The following is a 26,209-nucleotide window of genomic DNA, read 5'->3' as shown; positions in this document are numbered from 1 at the left end:
TAATTTTGCATGCATTAATTCGTACAAAATTTCATCACATAATTAACGCGTAAATTCGTACAATACAAGATTTGAATGAATACTCTCACTATCAAGCGAAGCTGGAATAGTCCCATCTAATATGCCCATAATTTTAAGACTGTAGTTGAGATCGATGGCATGGGTGGACCTAATATCAAAATTAAATTATTTTATTTGTTGAAATTCTTGCATCCTTTGACGTTGGGGTTTTTTTCTACACTACCATGCGTGATTGCTACATCTGACAACTAATTTATACGTGTATCGACAAATTCTTTGGTATATTGAAAGAAACATGAAGGTCTAGAACTTGCTTCAATGGGGACCTCACAGTGTGAATACAACAAAGTTTCATAAGTTCTAAACTAAATGAGATTAGTTTTGCAATGTCAAATGAGTTGGCAATTTAGAACTTCGATATTCGACAAAGCAGAATTTTGAAAGATTAATGGGTAATTGAGTAAGATATGTATGTGACTTTATGTTGATGAGTCTCAAATATATATTGGTTTAAAATGTATGGATGTAAATTGATTTGTCTAAAAATGGAAGATCAATAGTCTGTTGTCATATAAGGAATTTGATTGATAGTGATATAACTATATATATAGGGAGTGGTTGATGTGAATCTCTTAGCTTTATATATACACACATCTTAAAAAACTATTGTTGAGAATTTTTTACGTTTATTAATTTATGTGACGCTGATTTTATAGCAGTCAGGGAACAATATATTGTAATTTAATTTTTTCATATGATGCAAAAAAAATAATACATATTATTATATAGAAATATGTATATAATTGAACACAAATATGTACATGAAAGTCCACCAGAGCGGCAACCATTTTTATTCATTCAATCATCAAGATCTACAATGGATACACATCATCTTACTGGATAATTAAATACATCACCCGGTTTGAATCTTGGAGGGAGCATTTTTTTCTTTTCTTTTCTTTTCGAGTGTATTAATTTTAAGAGCTGATGTATTAATTTTAATAACAGATGCATTGTGCTCACGTTCTCACAAAACATGCGTTTATTATTTCAATCATTATTTTTATATTGAGAATGACTATTTTCGTGAGAAATGAGAATAACGAATAAATCAGTATATAGTGTTTAATAAGTTGCTGTAATGTATAAATAACCACAATTCAGTAATTAATTGGTGAAATTTTCGTACCCTCTAACATTCGAACTCAGGTTTGAATGATTATTCATTCATTACCAACAACTTATTCAACACTATATATTGGCTTATTCATATCAATTTTCATTCTCACAATCTATGACCATTCTCATTGGAACCTTTCTCTCTCTCTCTCTCTCTCTATATATATATATATAGACACTATTATATACTAAATCAATTATTGTACTTCTTTGTCTGTATATATAATAATATAAATATATGCATGAGAATTATTCAACGACACTATATATCCTTCAATTTTTGTAACATTTTATACAGTGATGTTTCGAATTATACTGACTTAGTTCAACATCGCCATTGGCTTATATATAATTGATTAATTTGCAGGGCGTACGTAAACAATATTAATTTGAAGAGTTTGATTGATTATATTAATGTATATTTATCTGATTCGGTCATTCTATAAAATGGTGATTGTTGTTTGAGGAGCACAAAAGGAGACACCATATGAATTTATATAATCAGAATGATAGACAACGATTATGATAGATATGATATGATCAATCAAAGTTGATGATATTAAACTCACCTAAATTAAGCCGATAAAGTCCTAAGCAGCGAGCGCCGCTGAATATGTAATACATGAAACGCGGAAGCACAAATTTCACGTACAAATCCTCAAGTTTGACTTGAAGGTAATAATTAATGCTCATCAGATTTAAATAGACCACACAAAGTTGATTAAGGAATCGATATTAATTTCGCAAAGTCAACAGCTAGTTAATTAATTTTTGCTCACTTAAATGTAGCAAATTGAGCATGAGAAATGATGACTCAAGTTTCCATGCAAGTTTACGTTAAGTTGTATTGTATGGTCGAGTTGGTAACCGTAGCTTTCATTGACCTTTCAACTTGGCTTTTTGCGCAGACCATAAAGCAACTTCATTATCAATTTGTACGCTTCTATTCTTCTTCTTCTTTAATAAAAAAACGAAAAAAAAAATAAAGAAAGAAAGAAATATTGAATAAATACTAAATCATTAAAAAACTCAATACTCCTTCCATCTTACAAATGGCTAGTCATCTCAAATTATAAACATCCTTCATTTTTGTTCATATTTTTTAATCAATAGTCTTTCTTCCTGCAAGAGTAAATAATGAGGGTAAGTATGTAGAGAAGAATATGTGTGCACTTTTATAAGTATATATATTTCTTAGATAGTGTGAAATGTCTATCTTTGTAGTAGTTATTACTGAAGTTCATATGTGTAATCAATTAATTTTGGCACATGCATGTTAATTTTTCCATTAAGAAAGGACATATACGCGTTAGTGATGAGTTAAAATTAAACAATATTTTAATTGCACGAAATTGTGCTATATATAACCTTATTTCGTAATGGATAAACACTATTATATTCTAGTACACGTACTTACTTCTTACTATAACATGTGTGGATTAATACAAAGCACATGAATTTGTGCCATTTAATGTTAACCCATATATTTCCTCCGTGTCTGATAAATGTAACGCTTGGTGGGCGACATCAATTTTAAGAAATATTTGATAGATAATATATTGAGAGAAAAAAAAAAATAAAAAAATTCACCAGTACTTTTTAGGTGTGGTGTTTTTAAGAGATAGAAATATAAGAAGTTGTGTGGGGTCATATTCCAAAATAGACGTGATATAGTTTTAAGAGACAGACGAAAATGAAAAAAAATGATATTTGTGAGGAATGGAGGAAGTATAAGATTCCAAACTCTTCTCTTTAATTAATCTTTACATCTATGCCCAAATGATAGTAACAACCGTCCATCACCAGCATTTGTTTCAAGAGTAATTAACATCTTCGTGAAAAATGTTAAATCCAAAACATCTGTTCCGACATTTCAACATGGGATACTAATCCGACACTAAAGGTTTTGTATTTCACATTTGTAGGATCTACAATATTTCTTGTACGCATAATAAAAATTATATAATGTATAAAACTGAATAAATTGGTAAATATATATGTATTTATAATAGATGAATGGGATTTAAGAAAATGAGGGCCCACATATTTGGAGAAGAGGGAACAAATGGGACATATGTGTGGGGGTAGAAGTGAGGGTGAGGGATGGAGTGAATGTGGGAGTCATGTTAGATGTCACCATAACCAAACTCTTCTCTAATGGTCCATTCATCCACTGTAAGAGGGGGTAGTAATCGTATGTGGTGGGGGCTTTCACATGCCCTATTCACCCTCCTCTCACTACATGCCACGTGGACCCAGGGTATACTATGATTCTCTCTAATTACCTAGCTATGTTGCAACTAATGCAATCCTAACAACTTAATTTTGTATTCGACATCGCACTTTTACTACGTATATATATAGTGTTTAAATGTATAAATATATATATGGCCGGGGCGGTATTTAATATTGTGTATAATATATGATTTATATATATATTGGTATGAGATTCGGCTGCTTACATATGAATTAGGAATTGTGTTGGGGATGAATATAAGTATGATTGAGTAGCCTGAAATTTGAATAGATATTGGTTGCTTGACTTAGGAACTTGCATGTGCTATTGTTTGGACTCCTACATGTGAAAGGAATTGAAGTCCCATATGCCTAATTAAATTAAAATGTAAGTTGAAATTGTGATTGGGCCACACCAACAAAGTCAATTGGTTTTAGTATTTAAAACTCATCAATCATGGTCTTTTCTTGAGGGAATACTATTTTCGAGATATTTGAGAAATTTTCAAATGTTTCATAACTTTTTCCAAATTCAAGTATAAATATTAAACCTTAAACTGAGATGTGTTTAATTATGATTTATTTAGTTTTAATGAGTTCAATGAAAATCCAGCATTCTTTTTTCTTTACATCCTGTATATAATAAGAACTATTTCCCATCCAAATTATATTAGTTCTTTCGAATGACTATTATAAATCATCGTTTTTACAAATTGGATAAAACATTTAAGGAATAACTTTTGAAACGTAAAATCTATTCTATATAGAGAAATGATTTGACGGATCACTTGAAACAACTAAAGTTGTTTGGGTAAATATATGTATATATATGAACCTATGATTTGGTTATACAACATCAATACATAAGGAGATTGTTATGCACCCAAAAAAAAAAAAAAAAAAAAAAAAAAGAAGAAGAGAGACAAACAGACAGACCTCATATGTAGGCAATGTAAAACGAGAGTTCCAAATAAATAAACTGAAATGTCAAAATGAATGATTTTGACATAATTGATTTTTAGAAACAATAATTTTTAAGAAAAAAAAAATAGCATTTTTATGATTTTCCAAAATCTCACAACAGTAATATGGCTGAGATGTCATTTCGTGTCTGTGGATTAACCTCGATTAGTTAACAAGGATTTGAATGAATGAAATCAAGTGTTTACCGTTTGGGAGGCCGCCTCTGCTCATTGATTGGGTAGGATTTAATTAAACATCTTGATTAACAATTAATCAGATTCATCATGTCTATAAATTTTGAGTGTTGTTGCGATCGTCAATCAAATCAGCTTACCTTAGCAGAACCAAAAATTAAATAAAAAAATATAAACAATGAGAAAAAACATAGAGTTCGCGATTACTATTATTTTTAAAATTTGTTAACAGTGACGACATGTCACCGTCTCGATATTTAGATAGGCAGTTTGGTGATTACAAACGAAAAATCAATAATCTTTTTGATGAAAATGATGGAATATATGTAAAATTTTATTGAAGAAAATATTGGTCAAGGTGAGCTGCAGTTCCTTCACATCCATGGGAAAATTATAAGGGGTGTTTAACTAACCTTATTTTAAAGAAAAATAAGTTTATAAATTTCAACAATTTATAAAAATATCGCAACAGCTTATAAATTATTGTCTTCGTCCACAGAAAATAGTCAATTTTCGTCATTTTTGGATGTCCACAGAAATTAGTTCCTTTCTATATTTTAAAACTATCTATGACATAGTGGGTCATATTCTCCACCTCACAATATAATTAATAATCATTATAACTTTTTAAGTGAGATCATTTCTCCACTCACAATACAATAATTATTTTTATTAAAACCCGTGTTGTCTCTTACTATGATTATTTTTTATGGACGGATGGAGTATAATTTTTTACAAATTATCAAAATATTTGAATAATTGGGCATATAATTAGTTAGAGAGAGTTTTTAGCTAAAGAGAGAAAAAAAATTATTAGAAGGAGAAAATTGAAGAAAGATTAACTTGGAAGGGTATGTGATGAAAATAATTATAGTCGCATAATTTTTATAAATTGAGTGTTGCATATAAGATTATGAAAAAATAAGTTGGGATAAAGGAATTTGTTGTTTGGAGAGCTTATAAGTTTTTGAACTTTTTGTTAAAGGTTTTGAAGATTAATATTCTAAAGAACTTATAAACTCTGCCATATACATCAATGACTACTGTGTGAGCTGCGCTTATAATAAAATTATTCTTAAAATTAAAATAAATAAAAATATTTCATCACAAGGACTTGCCCGCCCCAGATTTAGAAGAAGCCCCCACATATGAATTCTACAATTTAACGTGAATTCATGATTGAATCAACAAAATAATTAAATATTCTGATAGGATTTATATTATACAAATAATACGTGAACGACGAGATTTGGTGGCGGTAAAATCTTTAAAAGTACTGAATTCACTTACGGCTGCAAACAATATCGAAAATCTGTCCCAAATATAATGGAAAATAAATAAATGTACTATCGGAAATAAATGGAACTAATTGTTAAAATATATCGTAACTTTCATTATTATTAAAAAGAGGATTATATGTTATGAAATTTGAAAATGAAAATTATATATTACAGAATTTAAAAATGAGGATTATAATTTCAATTTTTTATATTTACAATTCTATTTCGGGCCGTGATGAAAGCTATAGTTTTCATTTTGATGTGTTAAATACTAAATAGAAGTGTAAATATAAAAAATGAAAGTTATGGTCCTCATTTTTAAATTCCGTAAGATCTAATCCTCATTTTCAAATTCTGTAACATATAAAAACACTGAAAATTACGATCATGTTTCAATAATTAACTCAAATAAACGTATGCATTTTTAAAGTTGAAATAAAACCATACAAAAAAAACATATAACTATGGTGTTGCGGTAGTACATTACGGAAAAAATGCATTATAAAACAATATTCAAAATTCAAAATAACAGAACTCACATTTTAAAGAATTAGTAAGATTTATGGTTCAAATTCCACCCACCCTTGCCTCAAAGTCATAAAAACAAAAACGAAAAAACAAAATTCTCACCTAGCATGTAATAAGTTATATCATTAAATCATTTCAATCATGTATAAGCGAATTTTAGGTTGAGTATCCAATTTTCCCATCTTTGCTTACATAAATAAACAATGATTAATAAAATATAAAAAACATATCTATAGGAAAAATGAAAATCACATCACGGCCAGGTGGCAATTCCGAAGACTGACGCAATTTATATGTGTCGTTATTATATATAACTTGAAACAATAGTTGTTGGTAATGGTATTGTGGTAAAATAGGCAAATATAGCTATATTCAAGAGTGTTATAAATGACAAATCTTAAATTTGATTGTTAGCGGTTTCTGTGTTCTCGTAGCTATAGCCTATATAGTAGCAGTGTGTACAGTATAGCTGCAACGCAAAAAACAGAGAAATATGCTTATAAATTGCAGTCAAACAAATGAAGCATAAATAAATTCAAATAAAGCATAAAAGAGGTTCCCGGATCATCTATCAAAGATTGTGGTTCCCCTCAAATTAAGCAAAACCGATGCTGCATATTTGCTTTAATGTAATAATACTTATTTTGTTTTGTCCAATGATGGGAACATTTTTGCAAACTTTTCAAACTCTTTTTTAACAACCCACGGAAATTCAAAATCGTAGTCGTTGATGATACGTGGTTCTGGTAAAAAAAAAATCGACTATTATTTTTTTATGTGATTTAAATATTATTATACTAAAAACATATACGCCGTAAAACATTTCATATCTAATGTTTGAACTGTTTTACAATTATATCAAAATATATATGAATGCACAGATGATTACCTTTACCATTATTATTGTTAAACAATTCTACGATATCAATTACCATCGTTGAAATTGAGACTATGACCGGAAACCTTTAACCTGAATTACACAATCCCCAAACCAATTTCTCAATTCTATATCGATTTAACGGCGAAATTTCATCTCAAAAAATAATAAAAGTGTTAATTTATAATTTTGCAATTGTAAACAAAATTAACACTGAGTTTAAAATGATATTTCTAAAAGTATATATATATATATATATATATATATATACACTATTTAGAATGCACTTGGAAAGATGTATTTTTGCATTTGACAAATAAAATCGAAGTAAGTAAACATTATACTAGGAAATGAGAATATACCTAACCGGAAGGGGAAATCAAACATTGCTTTTGTAGGCATGATGATCTGTCTCTAACTTTGTTGAATATTTTATGGATTCACATTTGGAGGAAAAACTATTAGGCAATAGGTCTCCGATTCAGCGGCCACGGGGCACCAACTTTTTTATTTATTTATTCTAATAAATCATTTTATTTTCGGGTAGCTTTTTTTAACAATAAATCTATGCAGCCACATTGTGGCCACCCACACACTAATATAATAAGGATAATCTTGATTTATTTAATTTATTTTTTAAAACAAAAATAGGATTTAGTTATTTTATTATATTTTCTACATTGTACTTATTTTTTTAAATTTTTTTTGCATTTTTTATTTTTTATTTATTTTTTAATAAAAATAAAAAGTTACCAAAAAATTGCAAAAAAATAACTATAATGTAGAGAATATGATAAAATAACTAAATCTTATTTTTATTTTAAAAAATAAGTTAAATAAATTAAATTATTTTCTACTTAAGTAAATTGTGGGTAGCCACAATGTGACTGTTTAGCATTACTCTTTTTTTAAACCCAAAATGGGCTTTAAATGCTAAACTTCACCCACTCTTATAGCAGATTTGATTGCGACAGTTCTAATGAATCAACTGGCTAGATACTAAGGGCGGAACTCATTGTTTTGATGTTTTATGCCGTTAACGAGATTTCCCTATTTTTTACACTTTTTATATTTATAGGTTTCTCCTATATTTACATTCCGTATTACTACTAAAATGTATCTCAGCCTCATTGCTTTTATGGCAAATATACCATAAAGTGGTAATATCCTTTTAATTCAAACGTTACCAATGGTGGAGAAGGAGTCGAATACATATTTTATCATTTCTAATGAATGATGTGATAGTTTTGAGGATATTGTGTAGTACATTATTGAATGCAATTTGATTAATCATTTCACGTATTCGGAGGTGGGGGTGGGGGTATAATTGTTGTTTTATAGTATTTAATAAAAAGATTCTTTCTGAGTTCATTTTTATTTTATTATTCTACTTAGGTTGTATATTGTGTATGGACACCGAATTAAGAAAGTTGAAGTTTTCTTTGCCCTACTTCGCGTGAAACATCAAGAATCCATACACTATGAAAAAAAAAATATTCAATTTGTACTAATGTTTGAATTGAATTTCTAATCACAAATTCAAAATGATATGCCTGGAAGCAACTTAGTTGCACTGTGAAATTGCTTGCGGGTGTAATTCTATTAGAATTTATTATTATTTTTATAATTTTAGATTAGTAATTAATGATAATAAATTTAAATTCTAAAAATCTTATAAGCTGAAAGTATTTCAATTTTGTATGATGAGGAAACAAAATTAATTAAGTTCACAGTTTTTACGGGGAGAGAGAGACATGAAAGTAAGAGATGGGACCGCTTAGCCGGGTGAGATACGGACCAAGCCACGGCTGCAGCACTAGTTTTTACATGCCATTTCTTTCTCTTTTGCTATTATGTCTTCACTTCTACGATTTTCCCTGTCGACAACAATCTTAATTATTTATCATTCATTTTTTTTTCTACTTCTTTTCAAAAGTTTCGTTTTCAATAACCTTTTTGTCTTATTTTAATCAACTTCTAACTTTTCCAGAAATAAAAAAATAACCAAAATGACACGCTCGGTCTCGTCCAGTGTAAATTTTGTCCTTTTAAATTGTTGCATTATAGTATTAGTAAAAAAATAAAAAAGGTTGAACACATAATAATATATAAATGATAGTGATACTACTATACATGCAACTGATGCAATTCACGAGTGATAATATATTAGTCCAAATGTGTGATTTCGTACAGTAGTCGACAAACACTCATCTAACCTGGAACAAAAGTAATCATATATTCGTATTTTCTTAGAATTTTATACTCGTATTTACATAGAAATAATAATTTAACTAATTAAAATAGTACTATATTCGATAGTTCACTTGAAGGGAACTAAGTAACAATGATACATTAATTTTCCGGTGCAATATTCTATGATGGATGGATCAGTCTGTACACTGAAGTCATAAATTAAATTGAATATAATATTGTATAATACAAATAATCTAATCCAGTCAGAACATAGTGGCCCACCTGATGAGCTGAGAAAACTCCTATATATACCTCTCTCGATATGCCAGAAAGCAACTCAGTCTCCATCGACAAACCTTCTCTCAACTCTTGAAATTAACATTTCTACCTCTCTCTCTCTAGAAATTGTGTCAAGTTTAACACTCGATCATCATTATAGTAAATATTGGAGATTGAGAAACATAAAAAATGACGCTGTCGAAGAAGGCGACCTGCAACTCCCACGGGCAAGATTCATCCTACTTCCTGGGATGGGAGGAGTACGAGAAGAATCCTTACGACCAACTCCATAATCCCAACGGAATCATTCAGATGGGTCTGGCGGAGAATCAGCTCTCCTTCGATCTGCTCGAATCATGGCTGGCCCAGAATCCAGACGCCGCCAGCTTCAAAAGAGACGGTCAGTCCATTTTCAGAGAGCTCGCTCTCTTCCAAGACTACCACGGCCTCCCCGCTTTCAAGAATGTAAGCATGCACCCATCATAATTTCCTTATATATACTCGCATATTCTATGACTACCATTTTATACTTACGTTGTGTGTATAATTAACGCAGGCCCTCGTAAAATTCATGTCGGAAATTCGCGGCAACAAAGTGAAGTTTGAGGCGAAGAAGCTAGTGCTGACCGCCGGCGCCACCTCCGCCAATGAGACTCTGATTTTTTGCCTGGCCGAACCGGGTGAGGCGTTCCTTCTCCCGACCCCTTACTACCCGGGGTTCGACCGGGATCTCAAGTGGCGAACCGGGGTAGAGATCGTCCCCATTCACTGCCATAGCTCCAACGGCTTCAGAATCACTGGACCGGCTCTCGAAGAAGCTTATCAAACCGCCCAAAAACGTAATCTCAAAGTGAAGGGTGTCTTAGTCACTAATCCTTCCAACCCATTGGGTATAACCCTGAGCCGCAACGAGCTCAACCTTCTCGTGGATTTCATCGACGCCAAAGCCATCCATCTCATCTCCGACGAGATTTACTCGGGCACTGTTTTTGACTCGCCCAGCTTCGTCAGCATCATGGAGGTTCTGCTAAACCGGAACTACGTGAACACTGACGTCTGGGACCGGGTTCACATTGTGTACAGCCTGTCCAAGGATTTGGGTCTCCCGGGTTTCCGGGTCGGGGCGATATACTCCAACGACGACATGGTGGTCGCCGCCGCCACCAAGATGTCCAGCTTCGGGCTGGTATCATCGCAGACGCAGTACCTCCTCTCCGCCATGCTCTCCGACGACAAGTTCGCGCCCAACTACGTGGTGGAGAACCAGAAGCGGCTCAAGAACCGGCACGGCATGCTGGTTCGGGGACTCAAGAGCATTGGGATCTCGTGCCTCAAGAGCAACGCCGGTTTATTCTGCTGGGTGGACATGCGGCATCTACTCGCAGCCAACAGCTTCGAAGCCGAGATGGAGCTGTGGAAGAAGATCGTGTACGAAGTGGGGCTGAACATCTCTCCCGGTTCGTCGTGCCATTGCGCCGAACCGGGGTGGTTCCGCGTGTGCTTCGCCAACATGTCGGAGGAGACGCTGAACCGGGCGGTCCAGCGCATGAAGGCGTTCGTGGAGGCTGGGCGGAGTGTGGAGAATCCGAGCAGGAATTCGAGGAGGAAGTCATTCACCAAGTGGGTTTTTAGGCTATCGTTTCACGACCGCGAGCGCGAGCGATAGACGTCTCTGCATCTCACACTTTTTCCATTTTTTTTACTCAATATGTTTATTATAATATTGAGTTTCGTATTCTTTTTTTGGCTCCTCTAGACTGCACTCTGTCCATGTGGACGTGAAGTGAAATGTGCTTCATTATTTTGTATCAAATCTCTCTCATTTAATTTTCAACAATTGTTTTATCCACGACGATGGAATTGGAATGTCTCTACGCTTTTATTAATTTAATATATATTTCATCTTTTTTCTTCCTTTACCGCTTTAAATAACTAGATTTATTGACAAGTGTCCTAAAAGTTATTTAAAAATATTGTGAATTTGGGTTAATTTCAAACTAAGAACATCGATAGCTAGCCTCTCTGGTCAACGACGACATTTACGGCAGAAGCGGATAATGACGGCTCGTCGACGACGACGTTAAACGTCGGCAGATTTTTTTCAGACGTATTTTTAAAAATCCTTGACAATTAACCGACAATTTAAGCTATGTTTGATTGCGTTCTCATGTTTTAATTATATTACATGTGTCACTCTTTATTTATGAGATTTTGAGCTGGACGGCGCAAATGTAAAAACTTGGAAAAGTGTCGATCTAATATGAGTAAAAGCCTTTGTGTTACTGTCGGATTTCTAGGCAATAACATTTATTATTTTCTTTCAGTAATTATAAGAGAATCCGTGTAATTTTAGTGTAATGTACCATCCAATTGAATCACAAAGAGCTGTCCATCCAATTAATAATGTTATTCATGTCCTATTCAAGTTCTCTTCATGATCAATTATACTGAAAATATCATTAAGAGAACTTGAATAGGACATGAATAACATTATTAATTTTCCCCCATGAAAATATGAAGTTGCAATATTTTTCTTCTCTTTTTTGCTTCCTGATTTATTTCAATTAAAAAGCGAAAAAAAAGTGCAAGCTCGCGAGTGTGGTGCAAGTAGGAAATCGTGTAAACGATGTAGAAAAATCAGGTTATTAAGTTTAGACGAAAAAAAGGTTCTTGCATGCGTGGTTAAGCAATATAATAAGCTAATTATGAAGAAGCTTTTATTTGAATTAAGAAAATAAATTAAAACATTATTTTACTCTCCACACACACACATTCCTATACACTAAAGAGAGATGACCAATCTTCATCTGTTGAAACATCTCAAATTTAAATTCATTGTTATACGATCTTTTAAAATTTATTTATTTTAAAAAAAGAAACAAATAAAATATATACAATGAGAGTTATGATCATTTATTCATAACATTCTCTTTAATCTTATTGTCAAATTTTATCTATATATACAATGTGTGCGAGGACGAGGGAATGAGATTCAGTGTATCACACTTTATGTCCCACTTTGTATGCCACTTTCAATTTTATTTAATTTCTTATATATTTTTTCTTCAATTTCAATTTTGTATGTGTTAGTTTAATTTTGTGATTATTAACTAGGGTTTATTCCATCAATCTAGGGTATATAATTATTTTTTATCATTTAATTTCACTTTTATTAGCTAATAATAGGTTGATAAATTCAAAGTCATGGTATATACTTTTTTAAAAAATTAATTTTTTGAAATAAAAATTAAATATAATTCATAGTATTATAATAAATTTTATTTTTATAAAAAATATTTTTAAAATAATAGATATAAGCATGGGACATAATGATACACATAAGATTGTGGGACACTGGATCTCATCCCGAGGATGAGGGCTAGGCTAATGGATGGTAGCTACACTAAAATTATTCCTCCTTGAGATGAAAAGATAGAATGGAAAATGGAGAACTCTTCTTTTGTAGAAAATGAGAAAAAAGAAAGAATGTATTTAAAGGCATAAATTTTTATTATTCCTCATTTTCCCATCAAAGAGAACACATCTTTAGAATATAAAATAAGAACATATTTATACTATTGATCTACCCATAATCTAATAGTTGAGATTTAATCTTAAAGAAATCGTATGTAAATATATGAATTCTATGTAGAACACTATGAATTCGCCGTGTAAATGTCTGAATTGCGATAAATAAAATATTCGCTACCTATGAGATTTGAAATCGGGACCATGAATTCATCCAACAAAGTGATGAATTAACCTTAATGACTTAAGGGCTGAAAATAGTTCCTATTTTATATTTTAAAATGATTTTTTATTTTGGTCATCCCATATATATATATATTATTAAATTGCAATTTTATTAAGAAAAATTCTAGCAACCATTGAAAGTAGAGACGAAGCAAACAAGGATCGAGCCTCGTTAAAACATCTTTAGAGAAAATCCAGAGGGAAAAACTCCTTCAGAAGAAAAAGTGTACTCGTCTATTACAATGAGAAAGAAGAACGTATAAAAAAAAGACGAAAAAACGTCAAGCACATCAAAGACAAAAAGACACACCAACAGGACTCAACTTTTCAAGACCAGAACCCCAGCGCACTGAGAATTTGTAAAAAGATCCTGAATGTCATCCCAACCCCAACACCGAAGCAGCCAATCCAAGCAAGCAAAGTCGAAAAACCGCGAAGGGCTAAAGACAACAACACGCTAGGCTGATTCATCGTACTAACACACATTGAAGACCTAAGGATTGGGAGTCAATAATATAATGGGGTCCGAGGACATAGGATTCAAACCCCAACTCATCGGAAGTTTGTCAAAAATCTAACTCGCCACTCGAAACCCAACCAAAAGCCCACAGTATAGGCTATCGTAAGCCTCAAACAAAACATTGAAAAGAATAACCAACCAACAACTCTTGTGCCTGAAGTGCTGAATCGAAAAGAGAATGACGACCAAAAGTGGGCCCGTGTTTAAGTTGACCTGACAGTGCAAGCTCAAGCATCACTCTTGTTCGACGAAAATACAAGCCGAACAAGAGCTAGCCAATATAAGAGAAAGACAACAACAAATGTGCAGAAATCATCGACCTTTGCACATGATAATCACTCAAATATGTTGAACACATGGTAAAATCTTTAAGCTACCGTACCCAATGCTCACCAATAATGGCATACATAATACGAAAGAATGCTCAATCAGGAACAGCAAATTAAGAGACAACCTAACAATGCACACCAATTGTCCGAACAAATCAAAAGCCAAACTCAAGCACTAATAAAAAATAATATGGTCCACCCCAATAACAACCATTATGAATTCATTCCATCCCACCTGATGCTTGGATAAAATAGATAACTGAATACTCACAGAATGCCCAACTATAAACTTCAAACAATGTAACATAATGGTGCATATATAATGACTGCTCGTCACCGAACCAAGTCACAGCTATAATACTCCCTCCGTCCCAGGCCAATAGGCCCAGTTCATTTCGGCACGGAGATTAAGAAAGTCACTATTTGGTAATTAAATATTGTGGTCCACCAATAATTAATATTTTAAGTGTTCCTTTATTTTCCTTAATCAACAACAATAATGCTGCAACAAGAACCCCAAACATAAAGAAATCCACTCGAGAATATTCGAATCTCGCTTGCTGCCATGGATTTGGAAAGAATTACGTTCAATTCTTCATTCAAATCTTTCAGTTTTGACGGGCTGGGGAGGAGATTAAAACCCTAGGTTGATTTTGATTTTGATTTTAGATCTAGGGGAAGAGGTTGAGAAGAAAGGAGGGACAAGAAGATACGCCGGCCTCGCCGTGCCGGAGGCGGCGAGAGCCGGCGACATTCGCCGGAGAGCAACAGAGAGTGAGAGACGCAGAGAGAGGGAATGAAAGAAGGGAGAGAGCAGACCGTGTGAAGAAGAAAAGAAAAGAGGAGAGAGAAAATGTTTTTTGAGAATGAGTCCTTAGACTTTTAATTAGGGTGTATATCCTCTTTAATTAAGTAGCTAATTATTTTAATTACAACCCTAATTATTTCCATTTTAAGACTGAGCCTATTGGGCTGGGACGTCCCGAAAAGGAAAACGAGCCTATTGGGCTGGGACGGAGGGAGTATTATACAAATGTCCATTGCCTCTAGAAAAATCCTTTTGTCGCACTAATAATGTTCCATTTGAAAAACCCGCAACAGTTATCTCTTTCTAATATAACTATGAGTATAAATATAATGTTTAATAGCATCGACAATGACAGGAATATTGTACGGCCACCTGCCTTTGGGTATATAGGAATTCGCCATAATATTCGCTGTAGAATTTTTCTCCCGAAAAATGTGCGAGACACAAATCTCTATATCATTCAAGAAAGAAAGTGTGTGCGTATATGTAGAATCACGTATGTCAAATCCGCCTCGATCCAAAGATTTAGACATCCACGTATATAAGCTATCTCAATGGTCGTGATAACACCCATAAGTTCACCCTCGAACGCAAAGCCCACACCCCATTGACGTGAAAATAGCCTCTGACCAAGTTATGCCTATCGTGAAAAACACCTCCAACCAAAATTCGACCCGGAGAACCAATGGCGGACCCATTTAGGAGTGAGCATTCGGATTTCAGATCAGATTTTTTGAATTTTCGCCTAATCCGATCCGATTGAAAATATGAAATTTCCCTAAAATTCATATGATTCGAACCATATTATCAGAAAATTCGAATCCGAAAATCTTAAAAATTTCCGACAAAATCCGATCCGAACAGAAAAATCTAAAATTAAAAAAAAAATAGAAATGTGAAAAAAAAAATCCAAAAACCGAATAAATCCGAAAAATTTGAAATGTTAAAAAAATCGAAATGTAAAAAAAAGATCCAAAAAACGAATAAATCCGAAAAATTCAAATGCATATCAACCTAACCAATTAGATACTCCCTCCGTCCGCTAAAAGTGGGGCACTTTAGCTGGGCACGTGATTTAATAAAATTGGTGATGATTTTGATATAGTGGAGAAAAAGTCCCACCACTTTATGAGATATGTGGTTGAGATTGAATTTATGGTGGATTTTTTGTAAATAAAGAGTGTTTGTAAGGTTAAAAGATTAAAGTGGATGGTGGGACCATTTCTTTAAAAGGAAAGTGGTACACTCTTTGCGGACGCCCGATATAGTAATTGTGCCCCACTTTTGGCGGACGGAGAGATTATCAATTTATGCACAAACAGTACCTTTGTAGTTGATAAAAAAAAAAAATAGGAAAATGATGAGAGAAAAATATACCACATTGTGAAAGATCTGCTTATTTTAATTTGTAGTTATTTATTGTATCATATTTTTTTTGTAGATATTTTTTATTACTATAACAATCTATAGACTTATAAAGTCTATGAAATTAGAGATAAATCAATCTAACAGAATCTACTAAACTCTAAATAAAATTAAACAATCCGTGAAATCTGGTAGGATCCATAGATTATAAAAAATCTGTCAAAAATTTTTAAATTCTAAATTGAATACACCCTAAATACAGTGGCGGAGCCAGGATTTTTTTTGGGGGGGGGGGGCTGAACTGTTACGGGGGTTCGGGGGCGGTAGCCCCCGAAATTTGTTTTTTGGGGGCATTCAATACATTTTAGACATTTTTTTACTAAAATTCAAATATAATAATAATAATAACAACATTTTCATAGATAATATAGTTCAAAACATTTACTAAAATTTTTTTTGGGGGCATTCAATACATTTTAGACATTTTTTTACTAAAATACAAATATAATAATAATAATAATAACAACATTTTCATAGATAATATAGTTCAAAACATTTACTAAATTTTTTTTTGGGGGCATTCAATACATTTAGGCATTTTTTACTAAAATACAAATATAATAATAATAATAATAATAATAACATTTTCATAGATAATATAGTTCAACATTTACTAAATTTTTTTTTGGGGCATTCAATACATTTTAGACATTTTTTTACTAAAATACAAATATAATAACAATAATAACAACATTTTTAGACATATTATTTAAAAAAAAAAAATCAAAATTTTGGGGGGGGGGGCTTCAGCCCCCCCGGGCACCCCCCTGGCTCCGCCCCTGCCTAAATAGACTTAGGGAAGTAACAACTAAAGTATCTAAATTGTGATATTAACTTATATTGACTAATTTATAGATACTTGTATGGTATAGCACTGAAATTGGATTCACAATGAGATAAATTTTAAATGGCTGACATAATTTAGGACGAGATCTCGAAAAATTGTTAGTTCTAAATTGATATTAATAATATTGTGCACACAACATTTTATTATGCACTGCTATGATTTATCACGGTGATAATTATTGATAATCTAATATCTTGGTATCATGGGAAATGATAATTTAACTTGAGAAGTGATGTTATATTATTATATAAAATCGGTCTCAATGCATCGAGTTGATGATATCATATCCCCTTGAGGTGCTCATAAGGTTTATTTTAATAGAAACCCGACTGGTTCGAATTAATTCCAGGTACAATAATAGATATTAATTAATTATAGTTGTCAACGAATTTAAATTATTGAATGGATATGCGCTATCTTAAATACGATAAATAATTAAATGAAAATTACGCATATTCGTAATATGGATTAGGATAGATAGTGCAATATTGATTATTTAATGGAATGAATTATTGATAGACATAATTTGAGTTAGGATTAACTTAAGATAATTCAAGTTTATCATGAGATCTTATCCTAATCATTTTAAGAATTCCTAACTTAGCTCATCAACAGGCTATAGTTCTGAATAAGGGAGAAGGAGAACACAAATCACACATCAGAAAAAAGGGAAATTTCGCCCCCTACTCCTACTTGTAGTGGTTCAATTTTTCTGCTCAAGTTTCCTGTGATTTTGTGCTAATCCTGGCTATTAGACTCTTTAGTTAGTTGTCCATCCAACGTTCGAGCTATAGGAGGGGATAATATGGAAGATTTTCTCATGTCGAATCAATAGCTGCTAAAGAATCAAATGCCATAAACTACAACAAGGTAAATTATGAATCTCTAGGAGCATAGGGCTTGATGTATTCCGCTTTACTGTAGCTATAATATTTATTCTATGATAGCTATATGAATTAAATATGCATGATTATTTGAAATATTATCTTATGAGATCCTTGGCATGGAACTCTTCACCCGAGTTCCATCAGTTGGTGTCATAACCATAATTGCATGATATATATGGCTTGGATCAATTAAAAATATTTCTTAACATACAAACTACAAACTCTTTGCATCTGATCTATAAAGTATCTATAAAATCTTTCTTAACGTACAAAGTATCTATAAAGTACTCTATAAGTTATGTGCAAGGTTTTGAGTTTTGACGTTAAATGAGTTTGTACTGAAACTCAACTATATATATATATATATATATATATATATAGAGAGAGAGAGAGAGAGAGAGAGAGAGAGAGAGTTAGAAATATAAATGATCCGGTGAGAATGAAAATTGATGATGAATAAGTTAATAAAATTTATGAATAAATCTCTTGTAATGCACCAATAATTTTTATGAACAGATTAAGTATTATTTTGTTAATATGTTTAACAAAGAAATGTAAAGCATGAAAATGTGAGGGAGGGAGTAGTAGGAAAGATTAGTTTTGTAGAGAAAAGTGACAGTAAGTGCGGCAGGGGGCACGGGTAGAGTTGCCTGCAAGTAATGCTTTTTTAATGGCGAAATATTTAATTCAACGCCGACTTGACTAATTCTGCAAGATTATTCAAAAGTTTAATTGACGCGGTTTCTCCCACTACACCAAATCTTTAAAAAGTTCCATTATTTTTCTCACTCATTAAGCACAAAGATTCCTTATTTTCTAATATATTCTTAATTTACTCTGTTTTCTACGTATATACCAAAATAGTTTCTTTAACAAAGCTGCCAAGCATCCCCTTTTTGTTTTTCAATTTAGTTTGGCGAGGACTCGAGACAAGTTCTATTAATATGGAGAAATCGACTTAAGAAAAGATAAATTTCCAATTATCTTCGTCAATTTTGCAATCTATGCATGCACAAAAATTTTCGTAAACATAAATAAATACTACTCCAAATTGCATAAAATATGCGGTTTGATAATATACATCGAAATGAAGATCGAAGAGGAATGATAAGTTACAATACTTATATATATCGTGAGCATTGTTCTCGTTTAGTTCACATTAGCATCATTTTGTGTTCATATATTTATTTTAATTTTAACACCTCAAAAATTGTTAACATCATGCATTAATGTTATAAATTACATAAAAATTAAAACTCGTTCTTTTATTCATTTATTTGAAGTTATAGATTACGTCAATAAATGTATTTTGATTTCTGAATAATTTGTTAAGAAACAATTCTTTTGAGGTATTAGAATAAAAAAAATGTATTAAAAGAAACATTGCTAACTTAAACTAAATGAAAGTGGTGCTCACAAATAGTAATCACATTAGATATATAGTATATCATTCCTCTATGGACGAATTCACACGAAAGTTAGTTCTCATGAGATAATTTAGAAGTTTAGAACCATGCTTGTTTTGATATTGCAGCCCTTTTATATACAATGTCAAATTTGCGATTATATTTACTTAATTATATACAATACTGTTAATTTTTTGTTCTAGCAATCTTAGAGTGATCATTTGCACCGGGCGACTTCTGTGATTCTTTTCATTTGAAATCAAAATATTATATGTGATTTCGTAAATACTTTTTAATATTTATAAAATTGGCCTAAAGAAAATATTGTAAGACGATCGTTTCATTGATTTTTAAAATATATATGTATAACTATGGTTTCATTAATTAATTGAAATCGACGGTGCGGTTTGAAGCAAGTCGGCGCATTTTCTGGTTATTCGATAGTTGTAACTAACAAAGGAAAATAATAATTACGCGAAAACAAAATCTAAAATAATACTAATGAAAGTATCTCCAAAACTTTCAAGTTTGATTTGTTTCTCATTTTAAAATAATTATATATGCTGCAATATCTTAACTTTCTAGTTGGTAATTATTGTTTTAACAAATAATTAAACTGCCATATCTCAACTACCTAATTTTGCAAGTTTAAACTACCCAATAATTCTCTGGTATTATATAATTTAAGTGACCATTGAAAAAGAGTATGAAATGATGCATAAACTCACCATGAGAATATATTGATTTATGAGAATTATTCAATAATAATTGCTCACACAAATCTAATACAAGAATTCGGTCGTTACAAGATATAGTATATGATATCGAACTTTAAGTATTCATGATTTTCCAACCATATAATAACTAACTATTATCATGATGATATCCTAACTGAGCAGTTGACATGTGATGTGAGAGATTTGGCATCGACAATTTGAATTGATGTACAAATCAAATTCAAAATGCATGACCCAAAAAAACCGCTTAACTTTGCTTTTACTGATTTAATGGGAAAGTAGGTGAACTTGTGCATGGTCGAAAGGTCACAAATTAAAATTCTACAAACTTGTCGTATAAATACTTCTAATATTAATATAAAGTGTCCTCGCACTTTCAGTTCTTTACTAGTTTGAGTGGCCGGAAAAGAAATAAGAAGCTCTTGATGGCTCTTTGGTGTTGTACTACTTGGCTTATCTGGAAAATGCGTAATGAGAGTAGATTTGAGAACAAAAGATGGGAGAGTGCAAACCTGTTTGGAGAAATCAAAGCTAGAGTGTGGAGTTGGGGTAGAATTTTTGGTTTTGTTAATGATGGAGTTGGGATTCATAGGTGGATGTCGAATGATGAATCCCCGATGATTTTGTAATCTTCTTGGTACTACTGGTGCCTTTTCGTTCTATAATATTTACTTTCCTTATCAAAAAAAAAAAAAAAAAATTGTATACTTTTGTATATTTAGGGTGTGCTCTTGCATAATTGTGAAATTTCCTGTTATGATAAAACAAAAAAATCCATATTTGTGTGTGTGTATTATCAGGTTATTTATTGACCGTGTCCATGTGCTTTGCAGATCGACATATACATTTGATTATTTATGTACTGATGATTTTATTTAATCTTCAATTAGCCTTTCGTCTCTTTTTTCTAATCCTTTGCATATTGTGAATGGAATAAGTATATCTGTATATGATGCTATCAAGGCCCAAACTATTGGTTGATTAATTTTACAGTCACGGATTAATTTCTTAAAATCATCTAATCCTTTTATATATTCATCATAAATCACAAACATATAAAAGCACATTAAAAGTCATTATGCTGTTCCAAAAGGCAAAAGCTCCCAGAAATCACCAAATAAAACAAATTTTATATCTTCATATGTAAAAGTTACCAAATACAATTAAATAATTATATATGACCTACCACGAAATAATTAAAATTAATTTTAAGTATATTTTTATAAAATGAAATTTTCAAATAGTAGTAATAGATATAAAATTGAATTCAAGTTGTAATTGAATACGAAAATCATTTGTAAGCTTGGAAGTAATTAAATACTAACATTTAAAATAAATTACTTAATTTTATATCATTCTCAACAAATATCACTAGTAACTCCAAAGTTAATGAGATGTCTTGTCCTATGAACTTGGTGTAAAATTAGCACTACAAGAAAATGCGGCTCTAACGACCGAAATTTCGGTCGTTAAAACCCAAAAATCGATCGTTAATATTATTAACGACCGATTTAACAACCGTTTTTTTCGGTCGTTGTTTGCATCGTCGCCCGAGTTTTAACGACCGTTTTTTCGGACGTTAAATTTAACGACCGATTTTTTATTTTTAACGACCGAAATTTCGGTCGTTAAAAAGAGAAAAAAAATAAATAATATAAATAATATAAATTATTTTTTTTTAATTTTCTTTAATTAACGACCGAAATTTTATTTTTAACGACCGAATTTTCGGTCGTTAAAAATAAATAAAAAAATATATTTTTTTTTTCGAAAAAAATATATATATTTTTAAATCTCTTTGTATCCCACAAGTATTTTTAGTGTATTTCTAATGTATTTTGACCTTAATTGCATACCATTTGACGAACTTCCCAGTAGGTCACCCATCTTACTTGTGCTCTAAGTCAAGCACGCTTAACCTTGGAGTTCCTTTCGAGTAGTCACCAGTACAGAACACTCATATTATTGATATATATAGTACCTATTAATTCATTTAAACTCTAATTCAATATAAAATATCATTAATCATTCATAACCTTATAATATGTCGAGATAATATAAAATATCATTAAACATTTACGATAAATATACGATCGAATTAAAAATAATAAAAAAATTAATATTATCGTAATTAAATAAAGAAAAGAAAATATGAGTATGAAAAATAATAATCGTATACAACAATAATTCAGAAAATCTAATAAGTCTAATAATTTATTATAATAAATCTAATAATTTATTATTATTTGAAAATTAATAAAATAATTAAATTTGTAAAATAATTAAAAATAATATTAAATAGAAAATTAAAAAAAAAAATAGAAATAGAAAAATAAAAATAAAATAATAATCGAAAAATAATAATTAAATAATTAATTATTTCTGTAGAAAATAATAATTAAATAATAATCGAAAAATAATAATTAAATAATTAAAAATAATCTCTATAATTTGAAAATAATAATTAAATAGAAAATTAATAAAAAATAATTAAATATTTATATATAATCGAAAAATAAAAATTAATAAAAATATAAATGAACTTTAAAAATTTTTAAAATTTGAAAAATAATATTAACGACCGATTATTCGGTCGTTAATAAATAAAATAAATAAATAAATAAATTAAAATAAATAAAAAATAAATAAAAAATAAAAAATAAATAAAAATAATTTTAACGACCGAAAAATTCGGTCTTTAAAAAAAATAATTAAAAAAAACATTTTTTTATTTTAAAAATATTTAAAAAATAAAAAAAAAATTAAAAAAAATAAAAAAATAATATTAACGACCGAATAATTCGGTCGTTAAAAAATTAAATTTTTTTTTCGAAAAAAAAAATTATTTTTTTTAAAAAAATATTTTTTAATAAAAAACATAAAAATATATATATTAACGATCGAATTTTCGGTCGTTAAAATTAAAAAAATAATTAAAATAAAAAAAAAAATTACGATCGAAAATTCGGTCGTTAAGAAAAATTAAATATTAAAATATTAAAATAATAATTAACGACCGAATTTTCGGTCGTTAAAAAATAAAAAAAAATTAAAAAATAAAATCGGTCGTAAATCGGTCGTTAAGGCCGCAAAATTAACGACCGAAAATTTCGGTCGTTAATTTCGGTCGTTAAAGGCGCAGTTTCTTGTAGTGTAGTATTGTTAAATATAGAAAAAAAGAAAAGAAAAACCAAAGAACCCTCTTAAACCACAAACATGCTTACTAGGGCCAAGCTTCATTAATTAAAAACGAAAAAACTCAATGGGAAAAATCCTAAATAGGACTCTCGTCTATTACATAAAAAGAAGAAATAAGAAAAAATCCTAAATAACGGCGACAGTCACACACCAGATTGATGGATGGATGGGTGTCAAGTTGGGTACAAAGAAGTGGTCCAGGCCGAAACCTGAGGTTTTTCGTAAGGATGTGGACGCCCTATTTGATCCGGACAGAGGCGAGTACATAGTTGGTTTAATTTGTGTTTAGAGACTCGAATGGTTTTATGGTGGTAGCTGGTGCTCAAAGCATGAAGTCGGTGTCGAGTGCGATGATGGACGAGATTATGGCAGTAATACGTGGTATTCTTGTGCGTGTGGAGCATAAGGTGGAACTTGTGAACATTTTCACTAACTCCCTTCTTGCAGCGCGAGTTATGGCGAATGAGGTGGAAGACGAGAGCTGCTTATGACTAGATTTGGCGGAGAACCTTCAAGTGGCGAGAGATAATTTTCTGTTAGCTCAATTTACAAGACATTGTGTTAAGATCGCGCGTGTGTTGAACTCGGGATTTTCCTCGTTAGAGAAAATCATCCCGAACCAGAAATAAGAGTCCAAAATAAAAATGCTAAGTACGGAATTATTTGATTAATTTTACTAATATTTTTTCATCGTCGCCCGAGTTTTAACGACCGTTTTTTCGGACGTTAAATTTAACGACCGATTTTTTATTTTTAACGACCGAAATTTCGGACGTTAAAAAGAGAAAAAAAATAAATAATATAAATAATATAAATTATTTTTTTTTAATTTTCTTTAATTAACGACCGAAATTTTATTTTTAACGACCGAATTTTCGGTCGTTAAAAATAAATAAAAAAATATATTTTTTTTTTCGAAAAAAATATTTTTTTTTTAAATCTCTTTGTATCCCACAAGTATTTTTAGTGTATTTCTAATGTATTTTGACCTTAATTGCATACCATTTGACGAACTTCCCAGTAGGTCACCCATCTTACTTGTGCTCTAAGTCAAGCACGCTTAACCTTGGAGTTCCTTTCGAGTAGTCACCAGTACAGAACACTCGTATTATTGATATATATATATAGTAGTACCTATTAATTCATTTAAACTCTAATTCAATATAAAATATCATTAATCATTCATAACCTTATAATATGTCGAGATAATATAAAATATCATTAAACATTTACGATAAATATACGATCGAATTAAAAATAATAAAAAAATTAATATTATCGTAATTAAATAAAGAAAAGAAAATATGAGTATGAAAAATAATAATCGTATACAACAATAATTCAGAAAATCTAATAAGTCTAATAATTTATTATAATAAATCTAATAATTTATTATTATTTGAAAATTAATAAAATAATTAAATTTGTAAAATAATTAAAAATAATATTAAATAGAAAATTAATAAAAAAATAAATAGAAATAGAAAAATAAAAATAAAATAATAATCGAAAAATAATAATTAAATAATTAATTATTTCTGTAGAAAATAATAATTAAATAATAATCGAAAAATAATAATTAAATAATTAAAAATAATCTCTATAATTTGAAAATAATAATTAAATAGAAAATTAATAAAAAATAATTAAATATTTATATATAATCGAAAAATAAAAATTAATAAAAATATAAATGAACTTTAAAAATTTTTAAAATTTGAAAAATAATATTAACGACCGATTATTCGGTCGTTAATAAATAAAATAAATAAATAAATAAATTAAAATAAATAATAAAAAAATAAAAAATAAATAAAAATAATTTTAACGACCGAAAAATTCGGTCTTTAAAAAAAATAATTAAAAAAAATATTTTTTTTTATTTTAAAAATATTTAAAAAATAAAAAAATTAAAAAAAAATTAAAAAAAATAAAAAAATAATATTAACGACCGAATAATTCGGTCGTTAAAAAATTAATTTTTTTTTCGAAAAAAAAAATTATTTTTTTTAAAAAAATATTTTTTAATAAAAAAAAATAAAAAATATATATATTAACGATCGAATTTTCGGTCGTTAAAATTAAAAAAATAATTAAAATAAAAAAAAAATTTACGACCGAAAATTCGGTCGTTAAGAAAAATTAAATATTAAAATATTAAAATAATAATTAACGACCGAATTTTCGGTCGTTAAAAAATAAAAAAAATTAAAAAATAAAATCGGTCGTTAAACGGTCGTAAATCGGTCGTTAAGGCCGCAAAATTAACGACCGAAAATTTCGGTCGTTAATTTCGGTCGTTAAAGGCGCAGTTTCTTGTAGTGTAGTATTGTTAAATATAGAAAAAAAAAAAAGAAAAACCAAAGAACCCTCTTAAACCACAAACATGCTTACTAGGGCCAAGCTTCATTAATTAAAAACGAAAAAACTCAATGGGAAAAATCCTAAATAGGACTTTCGTCTATTACATAAAAAGAAGAAATAAGAAAAAATCCTAAATAACGGCGACAGTCACACACCAGATTGATGGATGGATGGGTGTCAAGTTGG

General features: G+C 30.3%; 1 protein-coding gene across 1 annotated transcript; it reads left to right on the top strand.

Moving 5' to 3' along the window:
* The first annotated feature begins 9,792 nt into the window (after positions 1–9,792).
* LOC131001816 (1-aminocyclopropane-1-carboxylate synthase 3-like) lies at positions 9,793–11,619 on the top strand. Its single transcript, XM_057928412.1, has 2 exons — positions 9,793–10,214; positions 10,306–11,619. The coding sequence occupies exons 1-2, from the start codon at positions 9,939–9,941 to the stop codon at positions 11,413–11,415; spliced, it is 1,386 nt and encodes a 461-aa protein (XP_057784395.1). The 5' UTR covers positions 9,793–9,938; the 3' UTR covers positions 11,416–11,619.
* Positions 11,620–26,209: the final 14,590 nt, after the last annotated feature.

The sequence above is a fragment of the Salvia miltiorrhiza genome, chromosome 8, assembly GCF_028751815.1.
Source record: "Salvia miltiorrhiza cultivar Shanhuang (shh) chromosome 8, IMPLAD_Smil_shh, whole genome shotgun sequence".
Classification (NCBI taxonomy): domain Eukaryota; kingdom Viridiplantae; phylum Streptophyta; class Magnoliopsida; order Lamiales; family Lamiaceae; genus Salvia; species Salvia miltiorrhiza.
The sequence above is the reverse complement of the archived record's forward strand: the minus strand, read 5'-3'. Positions and strand labels throughout refer to the sequence as shown.